Source organism: Procambarus clarkii, chromosome 19 (genome assembly GCF_040958095.1).
Source record: "Procambarus clarkii isolate CNS0578487 chromosome 19, FALCON_Pclarkii_2.0, whole genome shotgun sequence".
Lineage (NCBI taxonomy): Eukaryota > Metazoa > Arthropoda > Malacostraca > Decapoda > Cambaridae > Procambarus > Procambarus clarkii.
Window position 1 is genome coordinate 30,032,196 of NC_091168.1, and position 17,700 is coordinate 30,049,895.

The window sequence follows — 17,700 nt, forward strand, 5'->3', positions numbered from 1 at the left end:
GGTGGTGGGGCTAGGTATGGGGGGGGGAGGGGTCATATCCTGGAGGCCGTGCAGTGGGAATGTCTTTTAAGTCTTCTTTGTAACTGTCACAACTTAAGAAACATTTCTTAAGAGAGGTCCACAGTGGGGTGGTGGGGGTCGGGTGGTGCCGGGAGGGGGCCCCACGGTGGGGGGCGTGATGGGGGGCGTGGTGGGGGGGCAGGCAGGAGCACTCGGGAAGAATGGCATGCTGGAAGTTTGGGTCAATTATGGGGTTTTCTGGATCTTTTCTGCGTTCTGGGTCCTTATTAGTGGTAACATTGTGCAGGAGCTGAACCCATCTGAGTTGTTTACTGTGGTGGTGCTGCTGACCCCAGCTGGTGCTGCTGACTCCAGCTGGTGCTGCTGACCCCAGCTGGTGCTGCTGACCCCAGCTGGTGCTGCTGACCCCAGCTGCTGGTGCTGCTGACCCCAGCTGCTGGTGTTGCTGACCCCAGCTGCTGGTGCTGCTGACCCCAGCTGGTGCTGCTGACCCCAGCTGGTGCTGCTGACCCCAGTTGGTGCTGCTGACCCCAACCGGTGCTGCTGACCCCAACCGGTGCTGCTGACCCCCAGCCGGTGCTGCTGACCCCCAGCCGGTGCTGCTGACCCCAACCGGTGCTGCTGACCCCAGCTGGTCCATATTGGGGTAACTTTTACTGGGGTTGAGTTACAATGGGGTTACCATTGTTACCATTGATGGTACCATTGGTATTATTTACACTGTCACTGTCACCCGCCCCACGGGCCATCACAGTAGTGTGAGACAGACACTGTACGACAACAATAATTAGTCACCATTGCTGTTGTTGGCTCACTAACTGTCCAGTTGAGAGCCATTAACGAAGCTTGTTACAAAAGGAGAATATATGTAGATAAAGTTTATGATTGGAATTGAATTGCTACCTGGTACGATGGGTAGTTGTGGTAGTGGTGGTAGTGGTGGTGATGGTTAGCGGTGGTTAAGGGTATTGTGTGGTAGTTTTTTTATTATTATTATTTTCTACCACAGACGTGGCCAGACATTTACAATACTAACCAGCATATATACATTTTCTTCTGTCCTCCATGGACAGGGTTAGAGATGTGTTAAACATATAGTTCAAGGGTTTATTGAACAATCAACCACAGAAGGTGATTGTAGTGCTTTTAAAATGCTAAGCTAACCTACATACGTAAATACATAGATACACAGATTTACGTATGCCCTACATGAAGTGTTTGATATGTCTTTTACATAGTGTCATTAATGTGCATTTACAAAGGTGAAATGTAATTCTGATCAGCTTCCATATGTACTTTATACACATACATATACATACATATACATACACATACATGTATACATACATATATACACACATACACATGCATTCACATACATTTGTCTCTTTTACTCTGACAGGGTGAGATAGCTGATAGAGAAACTAGTGTGCAATTAAGCACTTAATCACTGAAGGTGATTAAGGTGTTTTTACAAGCTCAGGTTATATAGTTACATTACATACATTATATAATAGATACATTACATGGTTAATCTTGAGTACAAGTCCAATATATCATCAAGTGTTCCAGTACTCATATAGTAACTACACAGTTCAGCATACCTTAGCCCAGGAGGGCGAAAGTCAGTCAATACCCATCACTACGAGTGATGGGTAGTATGGGGTTACAAACCCCCACTACCCATCACTGTCACTACGAGTGATGGGTAGTATGGGGTTACAAATGATGATTGGTACTGTTGGACCAGTGAGTATGCAGCACCAGCAGACCGGTGCTGCATACTCTAGTATTGGTCTGACATACGCTGTGTCGAGTGCTTAGAAATCCTCCTGATTTCCACTACTAAACGACGTCTGAATGTTTGCCAGCGTCCCATATGTTGGTGACGTCACCCTGTGTGGCCCTCTGGTGTTGGTGACGTCACCCTGTGTGGCCCTCTGGTGTTGGTGACGTCACCCTGTGTGGCCCTCTGGTGTTGGTGACGTCACCCTGTCTATGTGGCCCTCTGGTGTTGGTGACGTCACCCTGTCTGTGTGGCCCTCTGGTGTTGGTGACGTCACCCTGTCTGTGTGGCCCTCTGGTGTTGGTGACGTCACCCTGTCTGTGTGGCCCTCTGGTGTTGGTGACGTCACCCTGTCTGTGTGGCCCTCTGGTGTTGGTGACGTCACCCTGTCTGTGTGGCCCTCTGGTGTTGGTGACGTCACCCTGTCTGTGTGGCCCTCTGGTGCTGGTGACGTCACCCTGTCTGTGTGGCCCTCTGGTGTTGGTGACGTCACCCTGTCTGTGTGGCCCTCTGGTGTTGGTGACGTCACCCTGTCTGTGTGGCCCTCTGGTGTTGGTGACGTCACCCTGTCTGTGTGGCCCTCTGGTGTTGGTGACGTCACCCTGTGTGGCCCTCTGGTGCTGGTGACGTCACCCTGTCTGTGTGGCCCTCTGGTGTTGGTGACGTCACCCTGTGTGGCCCTCTGGTGTTGGTGACGTCACCCTGTCTGTGTGGCCCTCTGGTGTTGGTGACGTCACCCTGTGTGGCCCTCTGGTGTTGGTGACGTCACCCTGTCTGTGTGGCCCTCTGGTGTTGGTGACGTCACCCTGTCTGTGTGGCCCTCTGGTGTTGGTGACGTCACCCTGTCTGTGTGGCCCTCTGGTGTTGGTGACGTCACCCTGTCTGTGTGGCCCTCTGGTGCTGGTGACGTCACCCTGTCTGTGTGGCCCTCTGGTGTTGGTGACGTCACCCTGTCTGTGTGGCCCTCTGGTGTTGGTGACGTCACCCTGTCTGTGTGGCCCTCTGGTGTTGGTGAGGTCACCCTGTCTGTGTGGCCCTCTGGTGTTGGTGACGTCACCCTGTGTGGCCCTCTGGTGCTGGTGACGTCACCCTGTCTGTGTGGCCCTCTGGTGTTGGTGACGTCACCCTGTGTGGCCCTCTGGTGTTGGTGACGTCACCCTGTGTGGCCCTCTGGTGTTGGTGACGTCACCCTGTGTGGCCCTCTGGTGTTGGTGACGTCACCCTGTCTGTGTGGCCCTCTGGTGCTGGTGACGTCACCCTGTCTGTGTGGCCCTCTGGTGCTGGTGACGTTACCCTGTGTGGCCCTCTGGTGCTGGTGACGTCACCCTGTCTGTGTGGCCCTCTGGAGCTGGTGACGTTACCCTGTGTGGCCCTCTGGTGTTGGTGACGTCACCCTGTCTGTGTGGCCCTCTGGTGTTGGTGACGTCACCCTGTCTGTGTGGCCCTCTGGTGTTGGTGACGTTACCCTGTCTGTGTGGCCCTCTGGTGCTGGTGACGTCACCCTGTCTGTGTGGCCCTCTGGTGCTGGTGACGTTACCCTGTGTGGCCCTCTGGTGTTGGTGACGTCACCCTGTCTGTGTGGCCCTCTGGTGTTGGTGACGTCACCCTGTCTGTGTGGCCCTCTGGTGCTGGTGACGTCACCCTGTCTGTGTGGCCCTCTGGTGTTGGTGACGTCACCCTGTCTGTGTGGCCCTCTGGTGCTGGTGACGTTACCCTGTGTGGCCCTCTGGTGCTGGTGACGTCACCCTGTCTGTAGTGTGGTGGTACACTACGGTGAACAGTGTGTAGGTAACATTGTCTGTCCATCGATTTCTACAGTGAAATACTGAGTATTTCACTGTAGATGTGTGTATTACCTCATACTACTGGGGCCAGTGTGTGTATTACCTCATACTACTGGGGCCAGTGTGTGTATTACCTCATACTACTGGGGCCAGTGTGTGTATTACCTCATACTACTGGGGCCAGTGTGTGTATTACCTCATACTACTGGGGCCAGTGTGTGTATTACCTCATACTACTGGGGCCAGTGTGTGTATTACCTCATACTACTGGGGCCAGTGTGTGTATTACCTCATACTACTGGGGCCAGTGTGTGTATTACCTCATACTACTGGGACCAGTGTGTGTATTACCTCATACTACTGGGGCCAGTGTGTGTATTACCTCATACTACTGGGACCAGTGTGTGTATTACCTCATACTACTGGGGCCAGTGTGTGTATTACCTCATACTACTGGGACCAGTGTGTGTATTACCTCATACTACTGGGACCAGTGTGTGTATTACCTCATACTACTGGGGCCAGTGTGTGTATTACCTCATACTACTGGGACCAGTGTGTGTATTACCTCATACTACTGGGGCCAGTGTGTGTATTACCTCATACTACTGGGGCCAGTGTGTGTATTACTACGTCATACTACTGGGACCAGTGTGTGTATTATCTCATACTACTGGGACCAGTGTGTGTATTATCTCATACTACTGGGACCAGTGTGTGTATTATCTCATACTACTGGAACCAGTGTGTGTATTATCTCATACTACTGGGACCAGTATGTGTATTATCTCATACTACTGGGACCAGTATGTGTATTATCTCATACTACTGGGGCCAGTGTGTGTATTACTACCTCATACTACTGGGACCAGTGTGTGTATTACCTCATACTACTGGGACCAGTGTGTGTATTATCTCATACTACTGGGACCAGTGTGTGTATTACCTCATACTACTGGGACCAGTGTGTGTATTATCTCATACTACTGGGACCAGTGTGTGTATTACCTCATACTACTGGGACCAGTGTGTGTATTATCTCATACTACTGGGACCAGTGTGTGTATTACCTCATACTACTGGGACCAGTGTGTGTATTATCTCATACTACTGGGACCAGTGTGTGTATTACCTCATACTACTGGGACCAGTGTGTGTATTATCTCATACTACTGGGACCAGTGTGTGTATTACCTCATACTACTGGGGCCAGTGTGTGTATTATCTCATACTACTGGGACCAGTGTGTGTATTACCTCATACTACTGGGGCCAGTGTGTGTATTACCTCATACTACTGGGACCAGTGTGTGTATTATCTCATACTACTGGGACCAGTGTGTGTATTATCTCATACTACTGGGACCAGTGTGTGTATTATCTCATACTACTGGGACCAGTGTGTGTATTATCTCATACTACTGGGACCAGTGTGTGTATTATCTCATACTACTGGGACCAGTGTGTGTATTATCTCATACTACTGGGACCAGTGTGTGTACACACACATACACCAATTACTTCAGATATGTAACATAGCAAAAATATATATATGTGGCTCCACTTAATATGAATGCCCCTGTATTAAACACTAGGGGGCGGGGAGGGCGGCCCCCTGGTGTGGGTGGTGAACAATGGTGGCGGGGGGGGGGGGTGCTCCCTGGTGACGAGACGCTGGCTACCTGCGGATCATTACTACCTGGACCAGGCTTTTGTTTATATGTGGGGAGGTGGTGGAGGCGTACTGGCCTCCCTCCCCTCCCCCCCCCCCTCTCACCCATAACCTTGCCCCATCCCCCCCCCTGCTCCCCTACCCAACCATTACCAGACATAAGTAATCCCCTCCACTAATGACCTGTCAGCACCAAGTATGAGGGGGAGGGGGGGCAATACCTATCCTGCTAGTTCAAGTATGTTGCAGACGATGAGTCACAATAACGGGGCTGAAGATATGATGACCAACCCACACACCAGAAGACGACCACCACCACGTGGGCCATCGGTCCGTCCTGGGCCATCGGTCCGTCCTGGACCATCGGTCCGTCCTGGACCATCGGTCCGTCCTGGACCATCGGTCCGTCCTGGACCATCGGTCCGTCCTGGACCATCGGTCCGTCCTGGACCATCGGTCCGTCCTGGACCAGTAATAACTGTACTGTAGAGGTGATAGTGGTGGAGGTGGGAGCGACACGTGGTGGTGTGGTCACATCCTGGTGTGTGGTCTGGTCTTCATGGACCTTTATTGACACAATAAAATACGTCTCTAAAGGATAGAGTAGCTTAGACTATGTCTACCCTTACCTTGAGGTTGTCTCGGGGCTTAGCGTCCCCGCGGCCCGGTCCTCGACCAGGCCTCCTTACCTTGAGGTTACCTGGAGACGGTCTCGGGGCTTAGCGTCCCCGCGGCCCGGTCCTCGACCAGCCCTCCTTACCTTGAGGTTACCTGGAGATGGCCTCGGGGCTTAGCGTGCCCGCGGCCCGGTCCTCGACCAGCCCTCCTTACCTTAAGGTTACCTGGAGATGGTCTCGGGGCTTAGCGTTCCCGCGGCCCGGTCCTCGACCAGGCCTCCTTACCTTGAGGTTACCTGGAGATGGTCTCGGGGCTTAGCGTTCCCGCGGCCCGGTTCTCGACCAGCCCTCCTTACCTTGAGGTTACCTGGAGATGGTCTCGGGGCTTAGCGTCCCCGCGGCCCGGTCCTCGACCAGCCCTCCTTACCTTGAGGTTACCTGGAGATGGTCTCGGGGCTTAGCGTCCCCGCGGCCCGGTCCTCGACCAGCCCTCCTTACCTTGAGGTTACCTGGAGATGGTCTCGGGGCTTAGCGTCCCCGCGGCCCGGTTCTCGACCAGCCCTCCTTACCTTGAGGTTACCTGGAGATGGTCTCGGGGCTTAGCGTCCCCGCGGCCCGGTCCTCGACCAGCCCTCCTTACCTTGAGGTTACCTGGAGATGGTCTCGGGGCTTAGCGTCCCCGCGGCCCGGTTCTCGACCAGCCCTCCTTACCTTGAGGTTACCTGGAGATGGTCTCGGGGCTTAGCGTCCCCGCGGCCCGGTCCTCGACCAGCCCTCCTTACCTTGAGGTTACCTGGAGATGGTCTCGGGGCTTAGCGTGCCCCCCAGCCACTGAGGCGCTCAGGACACTGCAAACCAGATATAACAACCTTCTACAACTCATAACACAACACGGGTGGACGGATGAGCGCAAAAGACTACAAAGGGAACTTCAAGATGAGCTGCAAGATCTGTGCAAAACAGAGCACACCAAACAATGGGATGACCTAATAAGCAAAATCAAAGTCGACTACAGAAACCCGGGAAAGTTCTGGAAAAAAGTAAAGACCCTGATGGGAAGCTCTTCTGAGGAAACACCCTACATCATAGACGCCTCAGGAAATAAACTCTATGAGGAGAGAGAACAAGAGCAGGAATTCAGGAAGTTCTGGGAAAAAATATTCAGGATAAACCCGGAAGAAAATTTAAATTTTTGCCCAATTAATGAAAGGGAAATTACAACTCAAGTCGATAACAGAGCTGCAGCACTACTCCCGACGCAAACAATAGACCTTAACAACATACGCGATGACTGCCACCTTATGAAACACATAACCATTGCGGAGGGCCATAAAACAATTATGGGTTTCAAGAACAAGGCGCCGGGCAACAGCAAAATAAATAAGATGGTATTATCCAACCTACCAGTGATTGCACTCCATCAATACACATGTATCTTAAATGCAGCTCTTGCATCTGGACTATTCCCCACATACTTCAAGAATGCCACAATAAGATTAATCCCCAAGCCAGGTAAACCTCCAACCCAAACTGAAAACTACAGGCCAATTTCCCTCCTCGAAGTACCAGGTAAAATATTCGAAAAAATTATCAATCAGAGACTTGTGAAGTACATGGAAGAGGAAGGGAAGTATAACACCAGGCAGCATGGGTTTAGAAACCGCAGAGGGGCCCATACAGCTATAGCCCTGATCTACCAGCATATAGCAGAGGGGCCCATGCAGCTATAGCCCTGATCTACCAGCATATAGCCAACGCAGTGTCGAAAATAGATCAGTGTAATATAGTGCTTAGGGACGTCTCGAAAGCCTTCGACAAAGTGTGACACACAGGCCTAAAATATAAGATATCTGAACTAGGGCTTCCTGAGAGATTTACTGCTACTCTCTGCAGCTTTATAGACAATAGAACTGCTAGGCTTAATATCGGCAGCTACTTGGGTGACGTAATAGAACTGAAAAGTGGAGTACCACAAGGAACCTGCCTCTCCCCCACTCTATTCAACATATATACAGCTGACCTACCCCAACCCCAACATGGAGAATACATCACATACGCTGATGATGTTACCCAAATAATATGCAAACCGGGCCCATCAAAGCCGCTACTAGCCGACAAGACCAAGGCAGCAATTGAACTCATAAACAACTTTGAGAAGCAATGGAAAATTAGCACCAACAAACAAAAGTTCCAAATAATACACATTGCGAAAAGAAACCCGGACCCCATCATCCTTGATAACCATCCGATCCAATATGCGGAGGTAGGCAGAATACTGGGACTTATGATAAATAGAACAGGGATACAAATTCATGTAAGGGACCGACTAAACAAAGCCAAAGCAGCATTAGGAAAACTGAGAAGATTCCGAAGCCTCAGTACTAACATTCAGATCCACCTATATAAGGCTCTAGTTCGGCCGCATCTAGAATATCCCCCAGTACCACTACACACCATAAAGAAAACTAACATGCAGAAACTGCAAGCAGTACAAAATAAGGCGCTAAGGAGAGCAGTAAAACACCGTCCACCATATGATCAGATAATCCAGGAGCTCCACGAACTCCTGAACATTCAGCCACTAAACATCAGACTGCAGCACCAAGCCATCAGGGTGTGGAACACCATCGAAATGTTAGAGGACCCAATGTTTGAAAGATTACTCCAAGATGAGACGCCCCGCTCCCACAGCTGGTGGCCCAAGATGAGACGCCCCACTCCCACAGCTGGTGGCCCAAGATGAGACGCCCCGCTCCCACAGCTGGTGGCCCAAGAGCCTCGATTCTCTGGACGAAAACCCCGCCCCACAGTATATAATGCCCAGATGAGTTATATATGTATATATATGAACAGTTCATATATGTGTATGTATGAACAACTCGATAAATAATATGTATGACAACTCGATAAATAATAATATTGAAATAAAGAGCCTTAAACAGAACAACATGTGTGGAAGCATCGGAGTGTGTATATATGAATGCTACACAGTATTCATCTATGGACATCCATATATGGTGAAACACATGTGAAGAACCTCTCACACACTCACAGCTCCCTGACAAGAGGGAGCCAGCTTAGCTTAGCTGCCAACACCCACACATGGTGTCAGCAAGGCGGACAGCTCGCCTGCTTTCATACCTCTCACTGTATTTCCCACTTCTAAACTTCCCTTCACCTATGTCTCTCCTTCCTCTTTACTCCCCCCCCCCCCCCAAAAAAAAAAGAAAAAAAAAGAAAAGGGGCTTAGCGTCCCCGCGGCTCGGTCCTCGACCAGCCCTCCTTACCTTGAGGTTACCTGGAGATGGTCTCGGGGCTTAACGTCCCCGCGGCCCGGTTCTCGACCAGCCCTCCTTACCTTGAGGTTACCTGGAGATGGTCTCGGGGCTTAGCGTCCCCGCGGCCCGGTCCTCGACCAGGCCTCCTTACCTTGAGGTTACCTGGAGATGGTCTCGGGGCTTAGCGTCCCCGCGGCCCGGTCCTCGACCAGGCCTCCTTACCTTGAGGTTACCTGGAGATGGTCTCGGGGCTTAGCGTCCCCGCGGCCCGGTCCTCGACCAGCCCTCCTTACCTTGAGGTTACCTGGAAATGGTTTCGGGGCTTAGCGTCCCCGCGGCCCGGTCCTCGACCAGGCCTCCCCCAGACAAATCCTGCAGTGTTCTTGCTCTGCTTCATAACAAAAACAACTAAATTTTACACATCGTTATTCATGCATTTGAAAGAAGAGTATTTATTTTAATGGGAATTGGAGCCGCGGGAGGTGGACATTGTGAAGGAGAACTTTGACTTCATGTAACCCCATGAAGGGTGGGAGGAGGGGGGGAAGGGGGGGAAGGGGGTAGGGGGGGTAAATTCGAATATAATGGATGGAAGCAGATGGAGTTGGTGAGAAGTTCATGAGGGAGAAGTTAGAGAGGAGAGAGGGAGTAAAGAAGGAGGAAGGTCGGATGAGATATTTAGTGAAAAGGGAAAGTTAAGATGTAGGGATGAAAATAAATAATAAGATAGTTTTAGGGTTGAAATGAGAGTATTTGTAGGAGAGAGAGAAGAGGGTAGAGCTGCCACCATCCACTTAAATATATTTATAGACGAGAACTGAAAGTCGTCTCTTAACCACAGTAGTTACGAATACTATCATCACATTGATGATAACTTGCAATAGCATTCAACCGGTAATCATAGAAATCAATGCTTCTAACCTCGTGCCTGAAGCCTCACAAGACTCATCATACTGCACCACCGAGTATAGTGACCTCACAGTCACTCACACGGAGCAGTTGCCGTATAGTGACCTCACAGTCACTCACACGGAGCAGTTGCCGTATAGTGACCTCACAGTCACTCACACGGAGCAGTAGCCGTATAGTGACCTCACAGTCACTCACACGGAGCAGTAGTCGTATAGTGACCTCACAGTCACACGGAGCAGTAGTCGTATAGTGACCTCACAGTCACTCACACGGAGCAGTAGCCGTATAGTGACCTCACAGTCACTCACACGGAGCAGTAGCCGTATAGTGACCTCACAGTCACTCACACGGAGCAGTAGCCGTATAGTGACCTCACAGTCACTCACACGGAGCAGTAGTCGTATAGTGACCTCACAGTCACTCACACGGAGCAGTAGCCGTATAGTGACCTCACAGTCACTCACACGGAGCAGTAGTCGTATAGTGACCTCACAGTCACTCACACGGAGCAGTAGCCGTATAGTGACCTCACAGTCACTCACACGGAGCAGTAGTCGTATAGTGACCTCACAGTCACTCACACGGAGCAGTAGCCGTATAGTGACCTCACAGTCACTCACACGGAGCAGTAGTCGTATAGTGACCTCACAGTCACTCACACGGAGCAGTAGCCGTATAGTGACCTCACAGTCACTCACACGGAGCAGTAGTCGTATAGTGACCTCACAGTCACTCACACGGAGCAGTAGCCGTATAGTGACCTCACAGTCACACGGAGCAGTAGTCGTATAGTGACCTCACACTCACTCACACGGAGCAGTAGCCGTATAGTGACCTCACAGTCACTCACACGGAGCAGTAGCCGTATAGTGACCTCACAGTCACTCACACGGAGCAGTAGCCGTATAGTGACCTCACAGTCACTCACACGGAGCAGTAGCCGTATAGTGACCTCACAGTCACTCACACGGAGCAGTAGCCGTATTGGAGGAACTTCTTGGCCGACACCAATTTGGTCGGTCTAACTCAGCTCTCACTGTCTTGCCCGGAGCCTCAGCTCTCACTGTCTTGCCCGGAGCCTCAGCTCTCACTGTCTTGCCCGGAGCCTCAGCTCTCACTGTCTTGCCCGGAGCCTCAGCTCTCACTGTCTTGCCCGGAGCCTCAGCTCTCACTGTCTTGCCCGGAGCCTCAGCTCTCACTGTCTTGCCCGGAGCCTCAGCTCTCACTGTCTTGCCCGGAGCCTCAGCTCTCACTGTCTTGCCCGGAGCCTCAGCTCTCACTGTCTTGCCCGGAGCCTCAGCTCTCACTGTCTTGCCCGGAGCCTCAGCTCTCACTGTCTTGCCCGGAGCCTCAGCTCTCACGCAAGAGAGCTGAGGCTCCGGGCAATGAAGCCGAGGCTCCGGGCAAGGGAGCGGGGAGGCTCCGGGCAAGGGAGCCGAGGCTCCGGGCAAGGGAGCCGAGGCTCCGGGCAAGGGAGCGGGGAGGCTCCGGGCAAGGGAGCCGAGGCTCCGGGCAAGGGAGCCGAGGCTCCGGGCAAGGGAGCCGAGGCTCCGGGCAAGGGAGCCGAGGCTCCGGGCAAGGGAGCCGAGGCTCCGGGCAAGGGAGCCGAGGCTCCGGGCAAGGGAGCCGAGGCTCCGGGCAAGGGAGCCGAGGCTCCGGGCAAGGAAGCCGAGGCTCCGGGCAAGGGAGCCGAGGCTCCGGGCAAGGGAGCCGAGGCTCCGGGCAAGGGAGCGGGGAGGCTCCGGGCAAGGGAGCCGAGGCTCTGGGCAAGGGAGCCGAGTCTTCGGGCAAGGGAGCCGAGGCTCCGGGCAAGGGAGCCGAGGCTCCGGGCAAGGGAGCCGAGTCTTCGGGCAAGGGAGCCGAGGCTCCGGGCAAGGGAGCCGAGTCTTCGGGCAAGGGAGCCGAGGCTCCGGGCAAGGGAGCCGAGTCTTCGGGCAAGGGAGCCGAGGCTCCGGGCAAGGGAGCCGAGTCTTCGGGCAAGGGAGCCGAGGCTCCGGGCAAGGGAGCCGAGTCTTCGGGCAAGGGAGCCGAGGCTCCGGGCAAGGGAGCCGAGGCTCCGGGCAAGGGAGCCGAGGCTCCGGGCAAGGGAGCGGGGAGGCTCCGGGCAAGGGAGCGGGGAGGCTCCGGGCAAGGGAGCGGGGAGGCTCCGGGCAAGGGAGCCGAGGCTCCGGGCAAGGGAGCCGAGTCTTCGGGCAAGGGAGCCGAGGCTCCGGGCAAGGGAGCCGAGGCTCCGGGCAAGGGAGCGGGGAGGCTCCGGGCAAGGGAGCGGGGAGGCTCCGGGCAAGGGAGCCGAGGCTCCGGGCAAGGGAGCCGAGGCTCCGGGCAAGGGAGCCGAGGCTCCGGGCAAGGGAGCCGAGGCTCCGGGCAAGGGAGCCGAGTCTTCGGGCAAGGGAGCCGAGGCTCCGGGCAAGGGAGCCGAGGCTCCGGGCAAGGGAGCGGGGAGGCTCCGGGCAAGGGAGCGGGGGAGGCTCCGGGCAAGGGAGCCGAGGCTCCGGGCAAGGGAGCCGAGGCTCCGGGCAAGGGAGCCGAGGCTCCGGGCAAGGGAGCCGAGTCTTCGGGCAAGGGAGCCGAGGCTCCGGCCAAGGGAGCCGAGTCTTCGGGCAAGGGAGCCGAGGCTCCGGGCAAGGGAGCCGAGGCTCCGGGCAAGGGAGCGGGGAGGCTCCGGGCAAGGGAGCGGGGAGGCTCCGGGCAAGGGAGCGGGGAGGCTCCGGGCAAGGGAGCGGGGAGGCTCCGGGCAAGGGAGCGGGGAGGCTCCGGGCAAGGGAGCGGGGAGGCTCCGGGCAAGGGAGCGGGGAGGCTCCGGGCAAGGGAGCGGGGAGGCTCCGGGCAAGGGAGCCGAGGCTCCGGGCAAGGGAGCCGAGGCTCCGGGCAAGGGAGCCGAGGCTCCGGGCAAGGGAGCCGAGTCTTCGGGCAAGGGAGCCGAGGCTCCGGCCAAGGGAGCCGAGTCTTCGGGCAAGGGAGCCGAGGCTCCGGGCAAGGGAGCCGAGGCTCCGGGCAAGGGAGCGGGGAGGCTCCGGGCAAGGGAGCGGGGAGGCTCCGGGCAAGGGAGCGGGGAGGCTCCGGGCAAGGGAGCGGGGAGGCTCCGGGCAAGGGAGCGGGGAGGCTCCGGGCAAGGGAGCGGGGAGGCTCCGGGCAAGGGAGCGGGGAGGCTCCGGGCAAGGGAGCCGAGGCTCCGGGCAAGGGAGCCGAGGCTCCGGGCAAGGGAGCGGGGAGGCTCCGGGCAAGGGAGCCGAGGCTCCGGGCAAGGGAGCCGAGGCTCCGGGCAAGGGAGCGGGGAGGCTCCGGGCAAGGGAGCGGGGAGGCTCCGGGCAAGGGAGCGGGGAGGCTCCGGGCAAGGGAGCGGGGAGGCTCCGGGCAAGGGAGCCGAGGCTCCGGGCAAGGGAGCCGAGGCTCCGGGCCGCGTGTACGGTGATTTTTACCTATTCTTTACATGTTTTTGGTTTGGTGAGTTTTTCCTCTCCTGCCAGAGTGTCATATATGTTTTAAACGTGATCAGTCAGGCTGTGACTGGCAGCTGATTGTAGGCCAAGTTAGCCGTCACAACCCGACTGGTCCCACACTGACTGCACGAACTTGCCTATTTTCCCCTTGAGAAAATAATCCTTTATTCCAGAAATAATGTTTATAAGTGATAGACGACGACTAAATAGTCATTGACCATTGATGGTCATACAGTGTTCTGTTGGTTGACTGTAATCAGCTCTCATCCTCAGCTCGTGTTAACTGTTAGTTTATGGTGCAGATGAGAGACCTCGCCTGTATCTTCCCGTGGCTCTGTGTGTTCTGTGATGTCTCCCGTCTCCACGGCAGTGTAGTCACGTATTGCTGTACTTATTACAGCATGTATTACAGTACGTGTTACTGCACTTATTACAGCACGTATTACAGTACGTATTACTGCACGTATTACAGTACGTATTACTGCACGTATTACAGCACGTATTACAGTACGTATTACTGCACGTATTACTGTACGTAAAAGAAACCAAAAAATTAAGAAAACTTCAGAAGACCTACAGTCCCGTGCAAGCACCTGTGTACATCCACACAAACACTTTGCAAAACATGTTTAACCTACGCTAGAAACAATCACTCGACCCCACGTCTATTAAGTCACCCGGTAATTTGTTTCATAAATCAACCAGCCAATTATGCAAAAGTTAGTCAACGAGAGATATTGATCACGTCCACAAAGTGTCTAAATCACTGAGAGTAATAGAGCAGGAACTGGTCAGTCTAAGACAGCTTATGTGGGTCGTCTGCTTCCATTACCAGTCATCCAGTCCTTCACACAACACACCCCAGCAGTAACATACACAACAGTATCATGTAACAACACCATCATACACCCCCAGCATTATACACAACAGCATCATACACCCCAGCATTATACACCCCAGCATTATACACAACAGCATCATACACCCCAGCATTATACACCCCAGCATCATACACCCCAGCATTATACACCCCAGCATCATACACCCCAGCATTATACACAACAGCATCATACACCCCAGCATTATACACAACAGCATCATACACACCAACATCATACACACCAACATCATACACCCCAGCATTATACACCCCAGCATTATACACAACAGCATCATACACCCCAGCATTATACACAACAGCATTATACACCCCAGCATCATACACCCCAGCATTATACACAACAGCATCATACACCCCAGCATTATACACAACAGCATTATACACAACAGCATCATACACCCCAGCATTATACACCCCAGCATCATACATCCCAGCATTATACACAACAGCATCATACACCCCAGCATTATACACAACAGCATTATACACAACAGCATCATACACCCCAACATTATACACCCCAGCATTATACACAACAGCATCATACACCCCAGCATTATACACAACAGCATCATACACCCCAGCATTATACACAACAGCATCATACACCCCAGCATTATACACAACAGCATCATACACCCCAACATTTTACACAACAGCATCATACACCCCAGCATTATACACAACAGCATCATACACACCAACATCATACACACCAACATCATACACACCAACATCATACACCCCAGCATAATACACCCCAGCATCATACACCCCAGCATCATACACACCAGCATCATACACCCCCAACATCATACACCCCCAGCATCATACACCCCCGGCATCATACACCCCCAGCATCATACACCCCAAGCATCATACACCCCCAGCATCATACACCCCAGCATCATACACACCAGCATCATACACCCCAGCATCATACACCCCAGCATCATACACCCCAGCATCATACACACCAACATCATACACCCCAGCATCATACACCCCAGCATCATACACACCAACATCATACACCCCCGGCATCATACACCCCCGGCATCATACACCCCAAGCATCATACACCCCCAGCATCATACACCCCGGCATCATACACCCCCCAGCATCATACACCCCCAGCATCATACACCCCCAGCATCATACACCCCAGCATCATACACACCAACATCATACACCCCCGGCATCATACACCCCCCAGCATCATACACCCCAGCATCATACACCCCAAGCATCATACACCCCCAGCATCATACACCCCAGCATCATACACCCCCAGCATCATACACCCCAAGCATCATACACCCCAAGCATCATACACCCCAGCATCATACACCCCAGCATCATACACCCCAGCATCATACACCCCCAGCATCATACACCCCAGCATCATACACCCCCAGCATCATACACCCCAGCATCATACACCCCCAGCATCATACACCCCCCAGCATCATACACCCCAGCATCATACACCCCAGCATCATACACCCCCAGCATCATACACCCCAGCATCATACACCCCAGCATCATACACCCCCAGCATCATACACCCCCAGCATCATACACCCCAGCATCATACACCCCCAGCATCATACACCCCAGCATCATACACCCCAACATCATACACCCCAGCATCATTCACCCCAGCATCATACACCCCAGCATCATACACCCCAGCATCATACACCCCCCAGCATCATACACCCCCCAGCATCATACACCCCCAGCATCATACACCCCCCAGCATCATACACCCCAGCATCATACACCCCAGCATCATACACCCCAGCATCATACACCCCCAGCATCATACACCCCCAGCATCATACACCCCAGCATCATATACCCCAGCATCATACACCCCCAGCATCATACACCCCAAGCATCATACACCCCAGCATCATACACCCCAGCATCATACACCCCAGCATCATACACCCCCAGCATCATACACCCCCAGCATCATACACCCCAGCATCATACACCCCAGCATCATACACCCCCAGCATCATACACCCCCAGCATCATAAAGATCTATAAGACTAACAGGAGCAGTAACATCAGCAGGGGCCACTCTCCGCCCCTACACTCCCCTACACTAAATTGCAGGGGTCGCTTTAACACGGCCACGCCCCTCCTTCCCCTCATTTCCCCCCCCCCTCCTCCCCCACCCCCACCCCCTCCCCCCCACCCCCTCCCCCCCCCTTGTATGGTCGTCCACCCCTCGTTGGGTAAAACGTGGAGGGGAGACCCACTTGGTAATGTGTATTTCTGTGTTGCTATATCCAATATATTATGTATGTTTTGTGTTACTCACCGTTGTAAGTAGTCGGACTGGTGTTAACATCTCCATCACACAACACAATTACAGAGGTGTCGCCATTTGTTAATTTAATCCGTTCCCACAGACGGGTTCAAAACCAAAAATTCGAAAACCGAGATGAATTTTACTTGAAAAAATAATCTAAATTAATTTGTTCCACACACCCTAAAATATTAACTTAAAATATATATCATACAGAAGACTAGTCACATTTTTCATACACAAAACAATCAAGCATTAATATAAACCATAAATAAAATAAGTGAACATTTAACTGCACTTTACCTTTACTGAGGACACTTGTCGGTGTATGGGATGTTGGATACAACAACACAGGAATATATACCACTATAACACGACACCTGGACCGATGGTACAACCCTGAACCAAGAACCGGAACTACAACACCTCCAATAACATTATATTACAAATCAACCATGCACAGTGAACATAAAAAGAAGAACGAATAATGAAAGAAATAATCCGTAAAAGCATAACTCCTAATCAAAGTTAGACCGGATCATGTTCTATAAAACAAAGAACACTACCGACCTCCTTATTAACAACAGCCCAAAGACGACGGAGAACCCTTTACAACAGTGAAGCGTTGTATACATGTACACCTGCCCCCCCCCCCCCACGCAGACTGTAGCCTTCACAGTACACAGGTATGACCGAGGCGTCTGACCTGTGATTGTTGCCGCTGGAGGCGGTTACTTTATTGTGCACCCCATACCCATCCTGTGAGCGGTAGCGCAAAAAGCATTACAGAGGGCACAAAAGGTCTTTATCAGACTTCATCTTAGATTATTACATAAACAATTTCATATATCCTTCGCGTTTGTCATCTTCAATCCGGTGCCCCCAAAATCACACAAGACAAGCCCATGACATCACCCTAACAAGCGGAATGTTGAATAAAAACACTTGTATAATAGACAAAACCCAA

The 17,700-nt window shown here is 53.0% G+C and overlaps 1 protein-coding gene across 1 annotated transcript; it reads right to left on the bottom strand.

Annotated features, from left to right (window-relative positions):
• Positions 1 to 14,410: 14,410 nt before the first annotated feature.
• On the bottom strand, positions 14,411 to 14,839 carry LOC138366377 (uncharacterized PPE family protein PPE12-like). The gene has a single exon (XM_069327417.1). It carries the CDS (start codon positions 14,837 to 14,839, stop codon positions 14,411 to 14,413), a length of 429 nt encoding a protein of 142 aa, XP_069183518.1.
• Positions 14,840 to 17,700: the final 2,861 nt, after the last annotated feature.